Consider the following 16,121-nt stretch of genomic DNA (forward strand, 5'->3'; position numbering starts at 1 on the left):
GAGTCCTCCTAACAAAATTAGGGCATGGATACGTGCCCTTTGGATGTATACATATGTAGGTAGGTCATCACCCAAAGGTATCCTCGTTTGGTTGATCAGAGCGGTCATCAGCAAACCGCCTTGCTTTGTCTCTGTGTTTGTATCTAGTATCCATCCCAACAAATCTCGGCACTTGCTAGGCCAATCGGTATATCCGACATGATGGTCACGGCCTGTGAAAACGCGACCGTCCGTTCTCAAGCCTCAAATGGCTTGCATATCTTCTAAGATCACCGTCGCCTCTCCAATCGGTATATGGAAAATGTGCGTCTCCGGCCTCCAACGCTCAATCAAAGCCGTGATAAGCTCATTGTCGACCTTCATCGACTTCCCACAATCCATCACGCCTTTGAAACCAAATATGTCAAGCCAATACCTCACATTATCATGAATATCCACATCCCTTGTCTTACTTTCCGTCCGTCGAACTTTGAAATGTTGTGTTGTGCCATCTTTCAGTAGTTTATTTGAAATGTGTTTTTTCTGAAGATATAGCACTGACGGATCTTCAGGTCCATATAATAACTGTCCGCTAGAACTTGAAGTTTCTATCTAATCTAATAACATATTCACAAAACAAGAATTACAAACTCACATTTAAAATACAAATAACATATAAATTCAAATTCATCATCAAAACAACAAAATATTATAAACCACATGATTCACTCCTAATCCATTGATATTCAATCATATACTATATATTAGAAACTCCAATTCATCACAATTCATGATTTATAAGGCCTAATTTACATATAACTACTAAATTAAAAATTCACAATTCATTCCACTTCAATGTATATATAACTTGTAAATTATTATCATAATCAAAATAAGTAGTCATTGCAAAAATTACCCAATATAATCAAGACAATGAAGGTTAAATACAAGATACATTTCAACCCCTACTCTCTTCTCCAATAACAACCAAAATCACAACACCAATCATCTCAAACATATCAAAAACTATATAATAGAATGAATTTCACCAATAAAATCCATTACAATTAACAAAACAACAAAACATCGGCCAAAATTGAACAAATTGTTATAAACCTCAATTTTGTACATACACAAAATATGCAAATAAACAACAAATAAGGGAGGAATGTTGAAAGATTGAAGAAAACTTACCGGAATATGAAGGGAAATTGCCGGAATCGCCAAGAAATCGCCTGAGTTTCGCTTCTGGCTCTTTCTCTCGTGCAGAATGTGAGCTATTGCCTCTGTTCCGTCTGTTTTGTTCAAATTAGAGACGCATGAGCCTCATGCGTTTTACCCTAAGACGCACGGCGGTCATGCGTCGTCTAAAAAATAAAACAAAAAGCGACCCATGTGCAGGATGCGTTTTACTGGAAGACGCATGACCCTCATGCGTCTTCTAAAAAAAAATAAAAAATTGAACGATGCATCTCTTTCATGAGTCTTATACAAAAACGCATCACGGTCATGCGTTTCATTAACGGGAGACGCATGAGGGTCATGCGTCTCTGCCAAAGCTGGACTAAAAAAAAAGTCTAGTACACTCATTGAATATTAAATATAGCCAACGACTAAAAAAGAATTACCCCGGATATGACTAACGGCAGCGCCTATGAGGGCATCTGCAATAGGCGGACGATGGCACGCCCGATGGCGCGCATCGTCCGCGCCATCCGTCGTCCGCACCCATTGCGGGTGCGCGCCATAGGGCGCGGACGATAGTCGCGCCCTATACTTCGGTCGCGGAGGATAGCGCGGACGATGGCCATCGTCCGCCCCATTGTGGAGGTCGCGGATGATCAACCGCGGACGATAGCATGCGGTTTCGTTTTTTTTATAAATACCGTTCATTTGTAACATTTCATTTCACTCGATTTCATTTTCGAAACTTACAATTACATAATTACTACGAAATGGATTCAAGCCCCAATAGTCCTACGTTTAGCGCATGGGCGCATTGGCCTGGTACAGAACCCGGCGATTATCATTCGTTCGACACCAACACCCATTACGATCCCGATTTCAGTACGGAATCGTATGGGTTGTCTGACATGGAGCCGTCTCCGCACCGCCCAACCGCAGCGGCCGATCCCGACCCCGCCGCGACCGCTTTCGCCCCAGCCAGAAAGAAGCGGAACCGGCAGCGGGCGCAGAAGTTGCCGCCTCCCGGTGATTGCGATGAGTACGCCCTCGGCCGTACGAACTACAACGACGACGAAACTCTCACCTTGGCCCGGTGTTGGGTAGATATATCGGAAGATCCGATATTCGCGAACAACCAGCGACAGATCGCGTACTGGGAACGCATCGCGGACCTCTACAATTCGGTGAAGCCGCCGACCGCGTACAAGCGCAAGCGTGAGCAACTCCGCAAGCACTGGGATCAAGTCAAGAAGCAAGTGAACTTGTACGCGACGGAGTTCGAGAAGTTCACGCGGTCACAGGGGAGCGGCGAGAGCTTGAGCGACGTGCGCGCTAAAGCGCTGTTGTCGTACCGGTCGATGTACGACGACTTCAAGCACGAGGCCATCTGGGCGCTCTTGAGGGACAAGCAGAAGTTCCAAGGTGGAATTCTGTACACTGGTGCGCCGAAGAGGACGAAGACCACTGAAGCTGGTGATTACACGAGCAGCGGCAGCGGCAACTACCCGGTTGACCTCAACCGGACGTACGTGGATGAAGGGAGTTCCGGCACACCGGTGTCCTTCCGGCGTCCTCCCGGCGTCAAGGCTGCGAAGGCCAAGGGGAAGGCAACCGCGACCTCATCGTCGACCGCTGCAACCCAAGCTCCGGTCCCGGTAGAGCTCCCGACCTAGACGGCCACCGCGTTTGAGTCGTTAGCAACAGCGTCGATGGCAAGGACGATGTTGCAAACGCACAGGGCCATCAAGAAGTGTACCGACCCCGACGAAGCCGAATATCTCCGGGCGTTACTCGATGAGCTGCGTCGGAAGTTGGGAATTGGTCCGACTTAGTTTTTTTTTTTATTAGTTCAATGATGTAACTTTTTTTTATTAAAACTTCGCCGTTTGTTATTTAGACCGTTTTTTATTTATTCGTTACTTGTTATTTGAAAACAGTTAAATTAATTAAACAAAACAATAAAATGATGATGTGGCGCGTCCTAGGGCGCACCTTAGGGCGCCCCACTGCAAGTGGGGAGGTAGGAGGATAAAACTGCTGACGTGGCGCGCCATAGGGCGCCCCATTGCTAATGCTCTGAGGACGGCAAGTATCCCACCGGAGACTTTGTATACGTCTACAGGCTGCGCACTGCGTGGGAGGAATTTATGGTTAAGACTAGACTTTTCTTCGCTTTGCCTTGGCGAAGCTTCCAGAGCGGCAGTGTTCTCAAGTTAGTTCTTCGCGGCGAGGTTTATATGATTCATTTTTGTTTTCTTCCTTTGGCAGTTACTGAGGGAAAATTCGAAGAAAGGAAGCCATGCAAAAATGTATCCGCCATTTGGACCCTGAAAAACAAAGTTTCCAGACATGGTATAGACGCGATAATGTCGAACCGAATGTAATGACAACTGTTCACGATAATGTCGAACCGAATGTCGAACCGAATGTTTTGGAGTAATGACAACTGTTTTGGAGTAATGACAACTGTTCACGATAATGTCGAACCGAATGTTTGGGGGCTCTGTTTATCATATAGGAGCCAGTCCACCTACAATAAAAAAAGTTGTCAATTAAATATGTTGTCATTAAATACACAAATGAGAGGAAACAACAAACTTACATTAAGGCACATGGAGTGTTGTTTGTATGTAGACGTGCCGCTACAAAATCCGGTCTCAAAGTGGGCATTCTCTCCCACACCCAAAGTTGTAGGAGCACCGTCGGACCTCCAATGTCTGTCCTTTTGCCCATAGACGCCTCACACAGATTATGGTATAATGTAGCAAGTGCAGCACTCGCCCAACTAATCATAGAGGCAGCCTCTACATCTCGAAGTTGGGTCAACCACATGAGAGGTATCTTACACCCTGAGCCGTCGGGTAAGATCAACCCTCCCAATAGCACAAGCACAATCATACGTGCCCGTTGAATGTAGGCTTCGTCTTCGAGACCATCTCCTAACGGTTCAATCGCCATCCTATGTATTAGCGCGGATGCCAAGATACCGTTTTCCTTCATCTCGCTTTGAAGGGGATAGAAGCCCAAGAGCTCTTCACATAAACCCCTCCACCCAGATTCACAAAACCCATTTCCAGTGAAGGGTACTCCATCAACACGTAATGCCCATAATATTTGTACGTCTTGTAATGTAATGGTAGTTTCCCCTACGGGAAGATGGAATGTATGTGTCTCTGGCCTCCAGCGCTCAACCAAAGCTGTGATCAACGCATGATCTACATCCAGAGCCTTACCACAGAAAAGTATTCCACCAAAACCAAATCTACAGACATAATCAATCACGCGTCTGTGATGATTATCGATTTCCCAGAAATGTCCTTCAAAGCGCCGAATATTGAAAGAGGTTGTTTCCTGCCCTGCCCACGCCTTGCGCGATATATGACTGTGCTGATAATGCAAAACAGAAGGATCTTCTGGTCCATATCGGGACATCCTAATATAATCAAAATTTAACATGTTTAAGTATAAACCAAATGGTATAAAAAAATTTTAACTTAATAAATTCACTCAAATTCAACCATGTTCAATAATTCACAACCAAATTCAATAATTCAAAACCTAAATATCAACCACATTCAACAAATCAACACCAAATTCAACAAATTAACACCATATTCAACCATATTCAATAATTCAACAATAATTCAACCAAATTCAATAATTCATAACCAAATCAATAATTCAAAACCAAAGTCAATAATTCAACAAAATATCAATCACATTCACCAAATTAACATCAAATGCAACAAAATAACACCAAATTCAACAAAGTAACACCTTATTCAACTGTATTCAACACTTCAACAAAACATCAACCAAATTGAATAATTCAACATCAAATACAACCAATTTCAACATAAAATCAACAAATTCAATAATTCAACACCAAATTCAACTAAATTGAACCAAAATACTTTCTAACCCATGAACCCTAACTATTATACTATTATACCCACCTAAAAAATACCAATAAAATTCGAAAATAAGGGTTCAAACTTACCTAACAACACTTCAAATTGGAATGGGAGAGCTAAATATGGGATTTTCGCCGCTGCTTTCGCCGATTTTCGCTGCTTTCGGATCTGCGTCGCGTGTTTGGGGTCTGTTCTGCCTTCTGGACGTATTTTGGAAGCAAGAGAGACACGCGAGAGCGTGTCGCGTGTTTGCTTTAAACACGCGAGAGCGTGTCGCGTGTTTGCTTTAAACACGCGAGAAGAAGACGCGTCTTTCTTTTAATACACGCGAGAGGAATATGCGTGTTTCAATTTAAAACACGCGAGAGCTTCTCGCGTCTATACCATGGCTGGAAAGTTTTATTTTCAGGGTCCAAATGGCGGATACATTTTGTCATGAACTCCTTTCTTGGAATTTTGCCCAGTTACTGATCATTGATTTTCACGATTTATGTGCTATGTACCTGAGTTTTTGAATGATTATTTTGGGAGAGGGATTCGCTGCCTCATTGGAAGGGGCTAATTCCTTTGGAAAAGTTAAATTTTAATAATGGAAAGCCTCATGCACAACCTATTGAACCATTTTATGCTTCTTAATATTTTGAAGATTATATACGAGGATTTGAAGTGTGAGGGAAACGAATTGAGACATGCTTCTTAGTAAGTTCAATTTCGCATATGGTTAAACTTTTGAGTAATTTATGTCAGATAACAGATCAGCTGAGGAGCTTTTCCAGGGCACTATCATTGCCTCAAATTTGCAGGAATTTCGAAAAAGCCGCTTATGATCCTCGTGTAGCAGACATTTATCTCCATATTGATAACTTGAGTTGTGGGTGGGGAAAGCTAGATGAGATTAGGAGGCACATATTAGATTTTAAAAAATCAGGTACTTTTGCTGATTTATGAACTCCTTTTTATTGTTTGCATTGCAAATCTATTCACACTTGTCTTTCTGAAATGCGAATCTCGAAGTTGTTTAGTTTCATTGCATTTTCCCAGTTCCTGATTTAAAGTATCAATAAGGCAATAGCATGCCTGTTATTTACAATTTTCGACAGACAGCCCTATTTTTTCCAAAAACTCTACACCTACCACTTGCTTGTACACTCTGATTTCAAAATACCTAAACAATTCATATTCTTGTCACATATCAAATAAATTTTGTCAGCTAACTTACCTGCAACCTCAACTTGATAATTATTGTTTTGGAGTCTGCCAATAATGGAATTTTTTTTATTTGTTACTTTCAATTGTTGTGAAACGTTTCTTTTTGTTGAGATGTTATTCGTTTTAGTAAAGTATAATACACCTATTTTAGAACAGCAAAATCTGTATAGCATTTCTATCCAGAGAGTTTGGTATATTTATATTTAATTTTTTATTTGCCTGAACCCTCATCAGATGATTCCTACTTGTTTTGTATTATCTGCTGATCATTTTTTTGGTGACTAAGATTTCTTACTCAAAACTAAGTCTAGATGCTGCATAGATGTTCATCTTATTGTGCAGGTTGCAATTTTTAGGTAAGTTCATCATTGGCTATGTGCCTACATGTGGGGTGAAAGAATATTACATTGGCTCTGCTTGTGAGGAACTTTATGCTCCACCAAGTGCCTATGTTGGATTATATGAGTTCCTTGTTCAGGCATCATTTCTTAGTGGTGAGTCAGTTACGCTGAGCTGTGGGAAAAATATATTTCTCCTCAAAAAATGTGGCAAAATATAATGCCGATCGGAGCACCTGTTGCTTTTCAACTAAGTGATTCTGAATGTAACTAATGTTTGAAAATTTAACTAGAGGTAACTGATTGGTAATGAATTTATTTTGTTTTCATTCTGAGAGGAAATTAGTCCATTGAAGATATAATTTAGGCTATCTAGGCGGTATGTGGTTTTTCTGTGTTTCATATGACAAAAGTTCTTATTTTCTATTGAGTTCTGGATAACATAAATGGAGTTTGGAATTTACTCATGCTCACAAGTTGAAAGCCAACCAATTAAACTGATGTTTAGTTTCGAGTTGGTTCTATCACTATAAATTTCATTTCTGTTCCTCCCCGAAATTTAGTAATGATAGATGATTTTATTGGTACATGAAAGGTGTGTTCGAGAAAATTGGGGTTGAGCCTCAAGTTGAACGGGTTGGGAAATACAAAAGTGCTGGAGACCAACTTACGTGTAAAAGCATGTCTGATGAGAATCGTGAGATGCTGGCTTCTTTGCTTGATAACATCTACAGAAATTGGCTCGACAAAATTTCACTTGCAAAAGGTGCCATTGCCTTCACTTTTCTGGTTTCTGATAGTGTGTGAGAGACTGATACCCATGCGTCTTGTCTTCTACAGGGAAACAAAAAGAAGATATTGAAAATTTTATTAATGACGGAGCACATCAAGTTGAGAGAATGAAGAAAGAAGGATTGATAACAAATATTAAATATGACGATGAGGTATCCCACAATTCTTTCGGAATTGTTGATATTTGGTTTGCTAGACAGTTCTTGTATTGCTCAATCTTAAACAGTAGCAGACTTTGTATTTCTGCTTCTACTCATGCTGATCTACCTTGCCTGTACAAGTATAGAATAGTATATTATACCCATTCAAGGAAATTTGTTTCCTGAATACCAAAATTTTGGTCTTGTTAGATCCAGTATTTAGTTTCCAATCAGAATTAAAGTTGTTAGGTTCAATATCTCTGCTCTTTTACACTTTTCCATTAGGACATTATCTCATTGTTTACTTGGGGAAATAGTTTCTGAAGTAATTCCATTTTCAAAAAATGAGGTTTCTTGAAATGTTCTTAAAAGGAAATGAACTTCTACATACATGCGATGAGAATGAAGTCTGTGGCTGTGAAAATCTGAGGGAATTGGTTCGAAATTTTCGCTTCTTTTTTCTAACACTTGGTTAGTCTATATGCCAAATTAAAATTCCCTTGGCTCATGTATTTTGGTGGTGTTACTACCTGAATATCAGCTTATGTTCAATTTGTTAATCACTTTAGAGCATCTTCACATAATCTTAAATTTCAGGTAATGGACTTGATGAGAACACGTCTAGGTATTCCGCACACCAAATTGCTTCCAACTGTTGGCTACAGGTGTATATTTCTCTTTAGTTTTCACATAATTTTTTTTCTGGTGGCATTAGTATGCTATTTTCAATTGATACTTCCACATGAGTTTCCTCTTACAGGGTTTACCATGTACTAGTATATTTTAGCTTATATGATTCTTTAATTCTACAGCGTAATTATCTTAAGTGCTAGACTCCATATTAGCTTGATTAACAATCATAATTTGTGTGTATGTGTGTGTGTGTGAGAGAGAGAGAGAGAGAGATTTTACTAGAGATTGCAGTTATGTTTGTAGTTGGGTTGGGTTGGGTTGGGTTGATGATATCACAATGTGGGGAAGGATCAATGCAATTTGTTTCCTTGAGAAAAGGGAATGGTTGGTTCTGAAGACTTTACGTATGGGGATAATTCACTAAGCCTTTTGATATTAATATCTCTTAAGTCTGTTTTCTATACCCAAACCACTTATGCTGGTCAAGAAGTGTACATGAAGTCGGACCTTGGGTGATTTTTTTCTAATTAAGACTTTTGTTTCTGAGAGTGATTGAAACTTGAATTTGAAATTCTGAATATGGAAGCGCATTTGTTTCTGAGAGATATTCTTATTAATGTTTACTGATCTAGTTTTCTTGTAAGCAACTTATTGTCTTTTGTCTCGAGCTGGAATTGGTTTACTTAGTTCTGCTATATAGTATATTGGAAATGTAATTGATAGCTTATAGGTACTTATTAACTAAAATTTACCCCAGACAGTACTTTATTCACATTGTTCAAAAAGATGGTGATTGTGATGCAATGTATATTATGCATGCAGAAAGTACTGTAATGTTAGAAGATCAACTTTAGGGTTAACCGGTAGTAAAGATTTGATAGCTATAATTAGAGCCTCTGGAAGCATCAGCCGGAGCTCAAGGATTATCGTTGAGCAGTTCATTCAGAAGATTCGTAGAGTAAAAGGTATGCCTTTGCTAGTGAGGACATGATATCTTTTCCTTCTGGCATGTAAGTAAGACCTATTATTGATGAAGACATGTTATTAAATAGGAGAATTATGCTGTCCACAATAACTGAAGGTTGACTGAACCATCATCTTATAGTTGTCGTCCACCTTCTTTTGTCAACAAATTATCATCCTTGTATATAAACATTTTTTGATGACTGAATCAGAAATGAAGATATTATATTCAGTAATAAAACAATTCAAAGTGACCCAAGAATGGGATCAGAACTAACCTTAAAGGTGGTGTGTACTTAGTATATTTGTGAATGACATGAATGGTAAAAAATGTTCTCCCTCCATCCCATATATATTGGCCTGTTTCTTTTGGGCACGGGTATTTAGAAGAGTTGACATAGGGTGTAAAAGTCTGTGAGTAATAATTCTAATAAATACTATTCAAAGGTGTTCCAAAAAGGAAATAGACAAAGATATATGAGACGGTCCAAAAAAGGGAAATAGGCCAATAGATTTGAGATGGAGGAAGTAATATATATTTGGATACAAATGATTTACTAATAAATGTTATGTATACTTAGTAGCTGTTGTCGAACAAACCATCTGCTTCATTATAAATACTTTATGACGAATCGTCGATTGAATTGAAACATGGAATTCAGTGCTTTTTTTTCTTGTGTCAGAATTAGCCACAGATGACCCTCATTCTGGACATGACTCTCTCCTTTGTACTATTTTATCTTTTTATAACATACGATCATGTTTCTTATTAAAAAAATGAACCTATAGTATGTTTTGTAGCATTTTCAATTTCTCATCACCTGATCGGAATACTTACTTTTTTTTTTGCAGTGTCAAAAAATACAAAGCTGTTATCATTCGGATCGATAGCCCTGGAGGAGATGCACTTGCTTCTGATTTGTAAGCACTATTTTTAAGTGTCCTTTATTTTTATCTTGTTTTGGATGCTGATAGTAGATACTCCCTCCGTCCCCGATTAATTGTCACTCTTTGACCGGGCACGGGTTTTAAGAAAGGTAAAGAAAAGTTGGTTGAAAATGTTAGTGGAATGTGGGACCCACTTTTTTATATTGGTTTTATAATTAAATGTGAGTGAAGTGATTTAGTGGAATGTGGGACCTACTTACCATTTATGGTAAAAAATGAAGTGTGACAATTATTGAGGGACGGACCGAAATGGAAAAGAGTGACAATTAATCGGGGATGGAGGGAGTAGCATCTAACGGAATCATAGAACTTGCTGCAGAACATCGGCCTTTCAGGTATCTCCTTGTTTTGCTGATGGTGATATGTGAATGTCTTGTCCTCTTAAAGGTTGGTAGACTATCTCATAAACCATTTCTGTTTGTAAAGTAAGAAAGCAAGAAATCATTGCGAGGCCAACCAACATTTCTCCAATATCTTTAAACTTATAATTGCTTACTTAAGTAATAAGTTCATGTGTGGACTTGCGTTAAAGAGTTCTTATTATCAATAGATTTGACTATCTGTATAGATCTTAAAGATGGAAAAATATTTTCTATGATTGACCTCCAGACCATCCATTTCAAGGTGGAGCTGGACTTGCATGAGTTTTAGATATGCCAATATTGGGTTAAATTATTCAGTAAGATGAGTTTCATGATTAATTTCCCACTTAATGTTCCTCCTCATGTGACACTGAGGTTTTCACCCTGAAACAAACCTCTTTTTTCAGTTATATGAACATGGTTTTGGCAACATATTCGCTGCCATCACATGCTCATGTAATATGCCGCCCATAACATTTTAATATAGTATGACGTAGGTATGTCTAAACGGGAGGGAGGGATCAGGATGTTAGATTTAGTAATTGTGATGCTCTCTTTCACTTTTACTGAGTGTATGCACTCCAGATATTCTAGCTGAAACATTTAGCATGGTTAAATGATTTTTATACTTCCCTGGTTCATGTCTACAGAATCTGCTTTGCTTGGTAAGAGTTCTGAAATTGTTTTGAGTTATGCTGATTTGAGTACTCATACCATGGAACATGTTTTAGTCATTACTATAATTTATTTGGCATGCTTTTTTAGACTTCAATGATCACTGTACAAGGTTCCACCCACTTACTTAATAGGTCCCATCAGCTATGTAAGTGAGTATAGGATATCCAAGTGGCGACTGCGTTTCTAAGAACAAAAAATATCCTTGTCGACTGTTAGTTATGTTCAAAGAAAAACGTAGTGAATATAACCCCGTTTCCTTTTTTTTTGAATGCCATCGTTTGGACTTACTACATGCCTACCTATCTATCTAGTCAATATTTCAATGTTCTGGTTAGAACTTCAATGAAGATTCGTTAACCCTATACTTGGTATAATTCATTCACTGAGTGATTAGTGTATTTGATCTGCAGAGCAGATGAGGCTGAACTTTTTTCCAAGAGAGCACATGACATGTACAAACAGTTTCGAGATAAGGCAGCCTCTTCAAGATCAATGACAGTACGCTATTCAACAAAATTTGCCTCATCATATCGTTTTATATATTCGGTAGTTTCATGTTTTCTGTGAACTCAAGCTAGCATGTGGCAGGTGGACAAGATGGAACAGGCTGCACAGGGGAGAGTTTGGGTTGGTGAGGATGCTGCTTTGCTCGGTCTGGTTGATGCTATTGGCGGACTTTCTCGGGCAATAGCTATAGCAAAACAAAAGGCGAATATACCACTGGAGAGACAGGTGCCTATATTAAAGCAAATTATTAGATGTGCATACAGATTGGATCGTTAACATAATTGTTGATAATGTGCTTTCTTTGGGATGCCAAGGGTTAATGTACAGGGTTTGACAAAAAGGTCAATAAAGCTAATCGATAACCATAGCTTCAAATTACACTTGGTTTGCTTTAGTCAAATCTATTGCGAATATTACAAAAAACAAAAAAAACAAAAAAAATGGTTTTCAAGTTTCTTATCATATCAATCAACGGTATTACTGTTACGCGCTCAAAAATGTTGTAATGATGTTATGTATTCTTCCTAAGCTTTGAGTGTAATGTTTTTTTCTGTTTTTGTTTATCAAACATTTTGGTTGGACTCGCGAGGATAATCACAATTGCTCAAGTTATCTAAGTGCTCCGACCATCCCATATTAGTCGTATTTCATTTTTGGAACTGGATTGTCTAAGTTACTCGAATCATTTCTTTTGTTACGGAGTAAAAATAAAAACAACAAATGTCACTTATACTTTATTCTAAAAACAACAAATGTCACTTATACTTTATTCTATCTCCCCTCTCCTATTTTATTCTCTCTACTATTTTAATTTACTAAACACATTTTTTCTTAAATTATGGTGCTAGAGGTTGTTGTCTAAGTTATGTCAATCCCTACTCGAAATATAGCAAATGAGGTGCTTTTAGGTTCAAGAACCTATTTTCACAAAATCCTCCGATGGTTGAACTTTTAATTATCTTTTAATATGGTTGTACTTGGACTTTGCATGTTGTAACTATTTTTTTTATGGTAGAATGAACATTTTGAATTCATGTTTTTTTGCACATTAATCATACAACAGAAAATATGTTAAATGTACAATATTTATGATACAACAGAAAATATGTTCAATAAAACATAAATCCAGTCACAAAAAATGGCATGTATTGTGTTTGGTGGAACAGTTGTACCTATCATGACCACAGTAAGTTGCACCAATCTGACCACAATTTTTAGTTTGAGCGAATTACAAATTCGGAACCTATGTATGCGAGTTCGAACGCTAGACACTCATATGTTTCAAAAATATCGCCACATACCTCTATGTATGGAACTAATATTATTTGAAAGATGCCCGCAGGGGCGTAGCGCAGTTGGCAACGGAGGGGCAGATCTTGCTGCAATGAGCCTGGGTTCGAATCTCACTGCTGTTGTGTAGTTGCTTCCATCTCTCAGGCACAAGTGTGGGCCCTTGGGAGATGGCCTTCTGGCAGCCAGTGGGTTAAGGCCTCCCCTTTAACGGGCTACTGCGTACCCTGATTGAACCCCCTCACATGATGTTGGGCCTCACATGATGTCGGGCCGGAGTGTGGGGGCCGCCGAGGCGACGGAATCGCCTTTTTTGCTGTAATATTATTTGAAAGACTTTTTCACTATTCACATACTTTAAGCCCTTTTCCACTTAAATTTAACCAAAATGCCACTAGACGGGTTTTTTAGTCTTTTGCCTTAACCGTTTTCTTTTCTACTCTGCCACTTCTGTTTGTTGTCTTTTCCATTTGAACTTCACACTCAATAAAAAGGACCAATCACTTCTTCTTCTCTCTCGATGGAGGGCTTAAGCCCCTCTCGAGAACTTTTTTTTTGTTTTTTCTATTTCATTTTTTTGGAAATTATCAAAAGCTTTCTTTAGCCCTTACCAAGGTAATAATGTTGAAGAGTAAATAATTAAAATTGGAAGGTAGAAGGGGCTGAACTGCATTTTGATATCAAAATTGCAGAGATAAAAAATGCGATGTCCTCGTTGGAGAGGATGAAGAAGATTCACCTTAAAAAAAATTAATAAAATATTAGTATGAGTATTAGAGCATCCACAACCGTGCTCTTGCCAACGGCACGGTTGTGGGCCCGACCCCACTTTTTCTACTTGCTCTCTGGCAAGAGCACAACACCCACAGCTGTGCTCTTCCGCAAGGACGAGCACAATTAATTTAAAATTCAATTAAACAAAAACATTTCCATAATACTAAAATTCATTAAAAAACCACAATAAATATTACAAATTACAAATAAAATAAAAAGACATAATTAAAATCCTAAAAATTAAAAATTACATAATTAAAATACTAAAATTAAAAATTACATAATTAAACTCCTAAAAATTAAAAATTACATAATTATTGGCTAATATTACCCGAGAAAGACTACTCATCCGGCGGCACTAACCCCAATTATTTTTGGAGACCCAATATCATGGTCTCGTGCGTTTGAAGTTGCGTGGGGGTTATAGTTGACCTATCAGTCATATTGAGTTGGTGTAAGAGCATCCACAGCGAGTTGTTCGGGGGTGGAGGTGGCACATAGGGAGCGGGTTCGGGAGCGGGGGCAGATGGAGTCGCGGCGCGACGGCGGTCGGCCGCCGCCTTCTTCCTTCCTTGCGGTCGGCGTCGGGGCTACCCAAGTTAGCTCCGACAAGTTGGCTAGCCACTTCTTCGGAGCCGGCGTCGGATATGGATACCGACCTTGACCGTTTGGAGGAGCCGCTAGAGGAGGATGTTACGCCTCCCATATACTTCGGATGGAACCGCGTTTCCTGCCAAACGTTGAGGTACTTGAACGACTTGCCGTTCATGGATTGGTAGGTGCTCAGCGCGGCAGTGATGATGTCAACCTCGCTCCGGCCGCTCCCGGCATTCCGCGTCTCCTGGAGGAAATAGCCATTGAACTTGCCAATTTCTTCGTTGGCTCGGCCGATGCAGTTGCGCACCATACTCTCGTTGCGCTCGATCGTTCCCGGCCGGTTTGTATTGTACCGGCGAGAGACGCGCCACCAAAAGTGATCGCCGGATTGGTTCGTGCCAACCACCGCATCTTCGGAGATTTCGAAGTACGCCTTGAACAATTTATCCATCTCCGTCGGAGTGTACGGTGTCCGGACACCGCTACGAGTAGGAGCCGGCGAAGTTTGGGAGGGGGCGGTCGGCCTAGGCTCCGGTGTCCACCCGTATCGCCCTTGGGAGGCACCTTGGTCGTCGATAGGGTATGGCCGGTAGCCACCCGGAACGGCCGAATCTTGGGTTTGAGGAAGGGCAGAATATTCCGTTTCTGGACTAGGAAACGGTTGTCCACCAAACCATTCGGGGTTTCAACCATGAGAGGGAGGGTGGTCATCGCCTTGGCCGGACATTGTTATGTTGTAGGGTATGAGAGAATGAAGATGAAAATGGATATGAGAGAATGAAGATGAGAATGAATATTGGAGAATGAAGATGAGAATTGTGTAGTTTGATGTGAATTTTTTGGTGTGAAAGTGGGGGTATTTATAGATGAAAGTGTGTATTTTTGGGGGAAAAAAATAAAAAAAATTAAAAAGGTGTAAAAAACGGTAATAAACGGATATATTTTTTTTTGGGAAGTGATTTTTTTTAAAAATTTTTATAGGTTTTTTTAATTAAAACCCTATTTTAAATAAAAAAACATTTAAAGGCAACGGCTATGCCGTTGCCCAATCGCCCAACGCCACGTGTCCTGATCGCTGGCGCGGCGCGAGCGCAGCGGCGGCGAGACACCACCGTGCCAGCGGGGCGGACGGACGCCGGCTCTTCCGCCACCGTTGTGGATGCTCTTAGCATTCATGTGAAATGTGTAGACATGAAGACAAATTATTTCCTTAAAAATTGTAAAGTGTTATATTTTAATATCGTTTCAAGTACCAATAAAATATTAAAATTTTATTTGAGGTAAGCATGCACACGGTTCGAAAATCGCCGGTTCCGGTTCGGAACCGGCGGTTCACGTTCAAGGACGGTTCAAGATTTCCTTGAACCTGAACCAGCCAGCCAAGGTCCCTGGCGGTTCCGGTTCAAAAAACCGGCGGTTCCGGCGGAGGTGGTTCCGGGCTGGTTCGGCGGTTCGTAAATTTTTTTTTGTATTTTTTATTTATTTATCTATGAAATGTGCGTAAATAAAATTCAAAAAATCACGATGAAAATTACAATTTTATTGAGATTACAAGTTACAACAATTACAAATCACAAAAAACTTGAAGTCTTGAAGTCTTAAACAAAAAATTTAAATACAACGAGACTACTAGTCTACAACGAAGCTAATTACAAATTACCAAAAAGACTTGAAGTTTTGAACAATAAATTTATAAGTATATATACTCTTAGTCGCCGAAGGAGATGTTTCTACATAACTAAATTGAGGACACCTTTATCAATTCAACCTTAAATGTTGATTTCAGTCTAACAATCAACAATTATAGTAGAA

General features: G+C 39.5%; 1 protein-coding gene across 1 annotated transcript; it reads left to right on the forward strand.

Annotated features, from left to right (window-relative positions):
* Positions 1-3,253: 3,253 nt before the first annotated feature.
* On the forward strand, positions 3,254-12,026 carry LOC121748643 (serine protease SPPA, chloroplastic-like). The gene is made up of 10 exons (XM_042143117.1): positions 3,254-3,395; positions 5,826-6,006; positions 6,644-6,781; positions 7,221-7,391; positions 7,466-7,569; positions 8,155-8,222; positions 9,013-9,155; positions 10,006-10,074; positions 11,552-11,639; positions 11,730-12,026. Coding segments are annotated over exons 1-9 (960 nt in total). The 5' UTR covers positions 3,254-3,311; the 3' UTR covers positions 11,554-11,639; positions 11,730-12,026.
* Positions 12,027-16,121: the final 4,095 nt, after the last annotated feature.

The sequence above is a fragment of the Salvia splendens genome, chromosome 9, assembly GCF_004379255.2.
Source record: "Salvia splendens isolate huo1 chromosome 9, SspV2, whole genome shotgun sequence".
Taxonomy (NCBI): Eukaryota; Viridiplantae; Streptophyta; class Magnoliopsida; order Lamiales; family Lamiaceae; genus Salvia; species Salvia splendens.

What these genes read in the sequence shown, in the direction of transcription:
- LOC121748643 (XM_042143117.1), top strand. Translation starts at nt 3,312, where the DNA reads ATGGTTAAGACTAGACTTTTCTTCGCTTTGCCTTGGCGAAGCTTCCAG. An exon ending in CAAAATTTCACTTGCAAAAG is followed by an intron (nt 7,392 to 7,465) that starts GTGCCATTGCCT and finishes TGTCTTCTACAG; the next exon opens with GGAAACAAAAAGAAGATATT. An exon ending in ATATTAAATATGACGATGAG is followed by an intron (nt 7,570 to 8,154) that starts GTATCCCACAAT and finishes CTTAAATTTCAG; the next exon opens with GTAATGGACTTGATGAGAAC.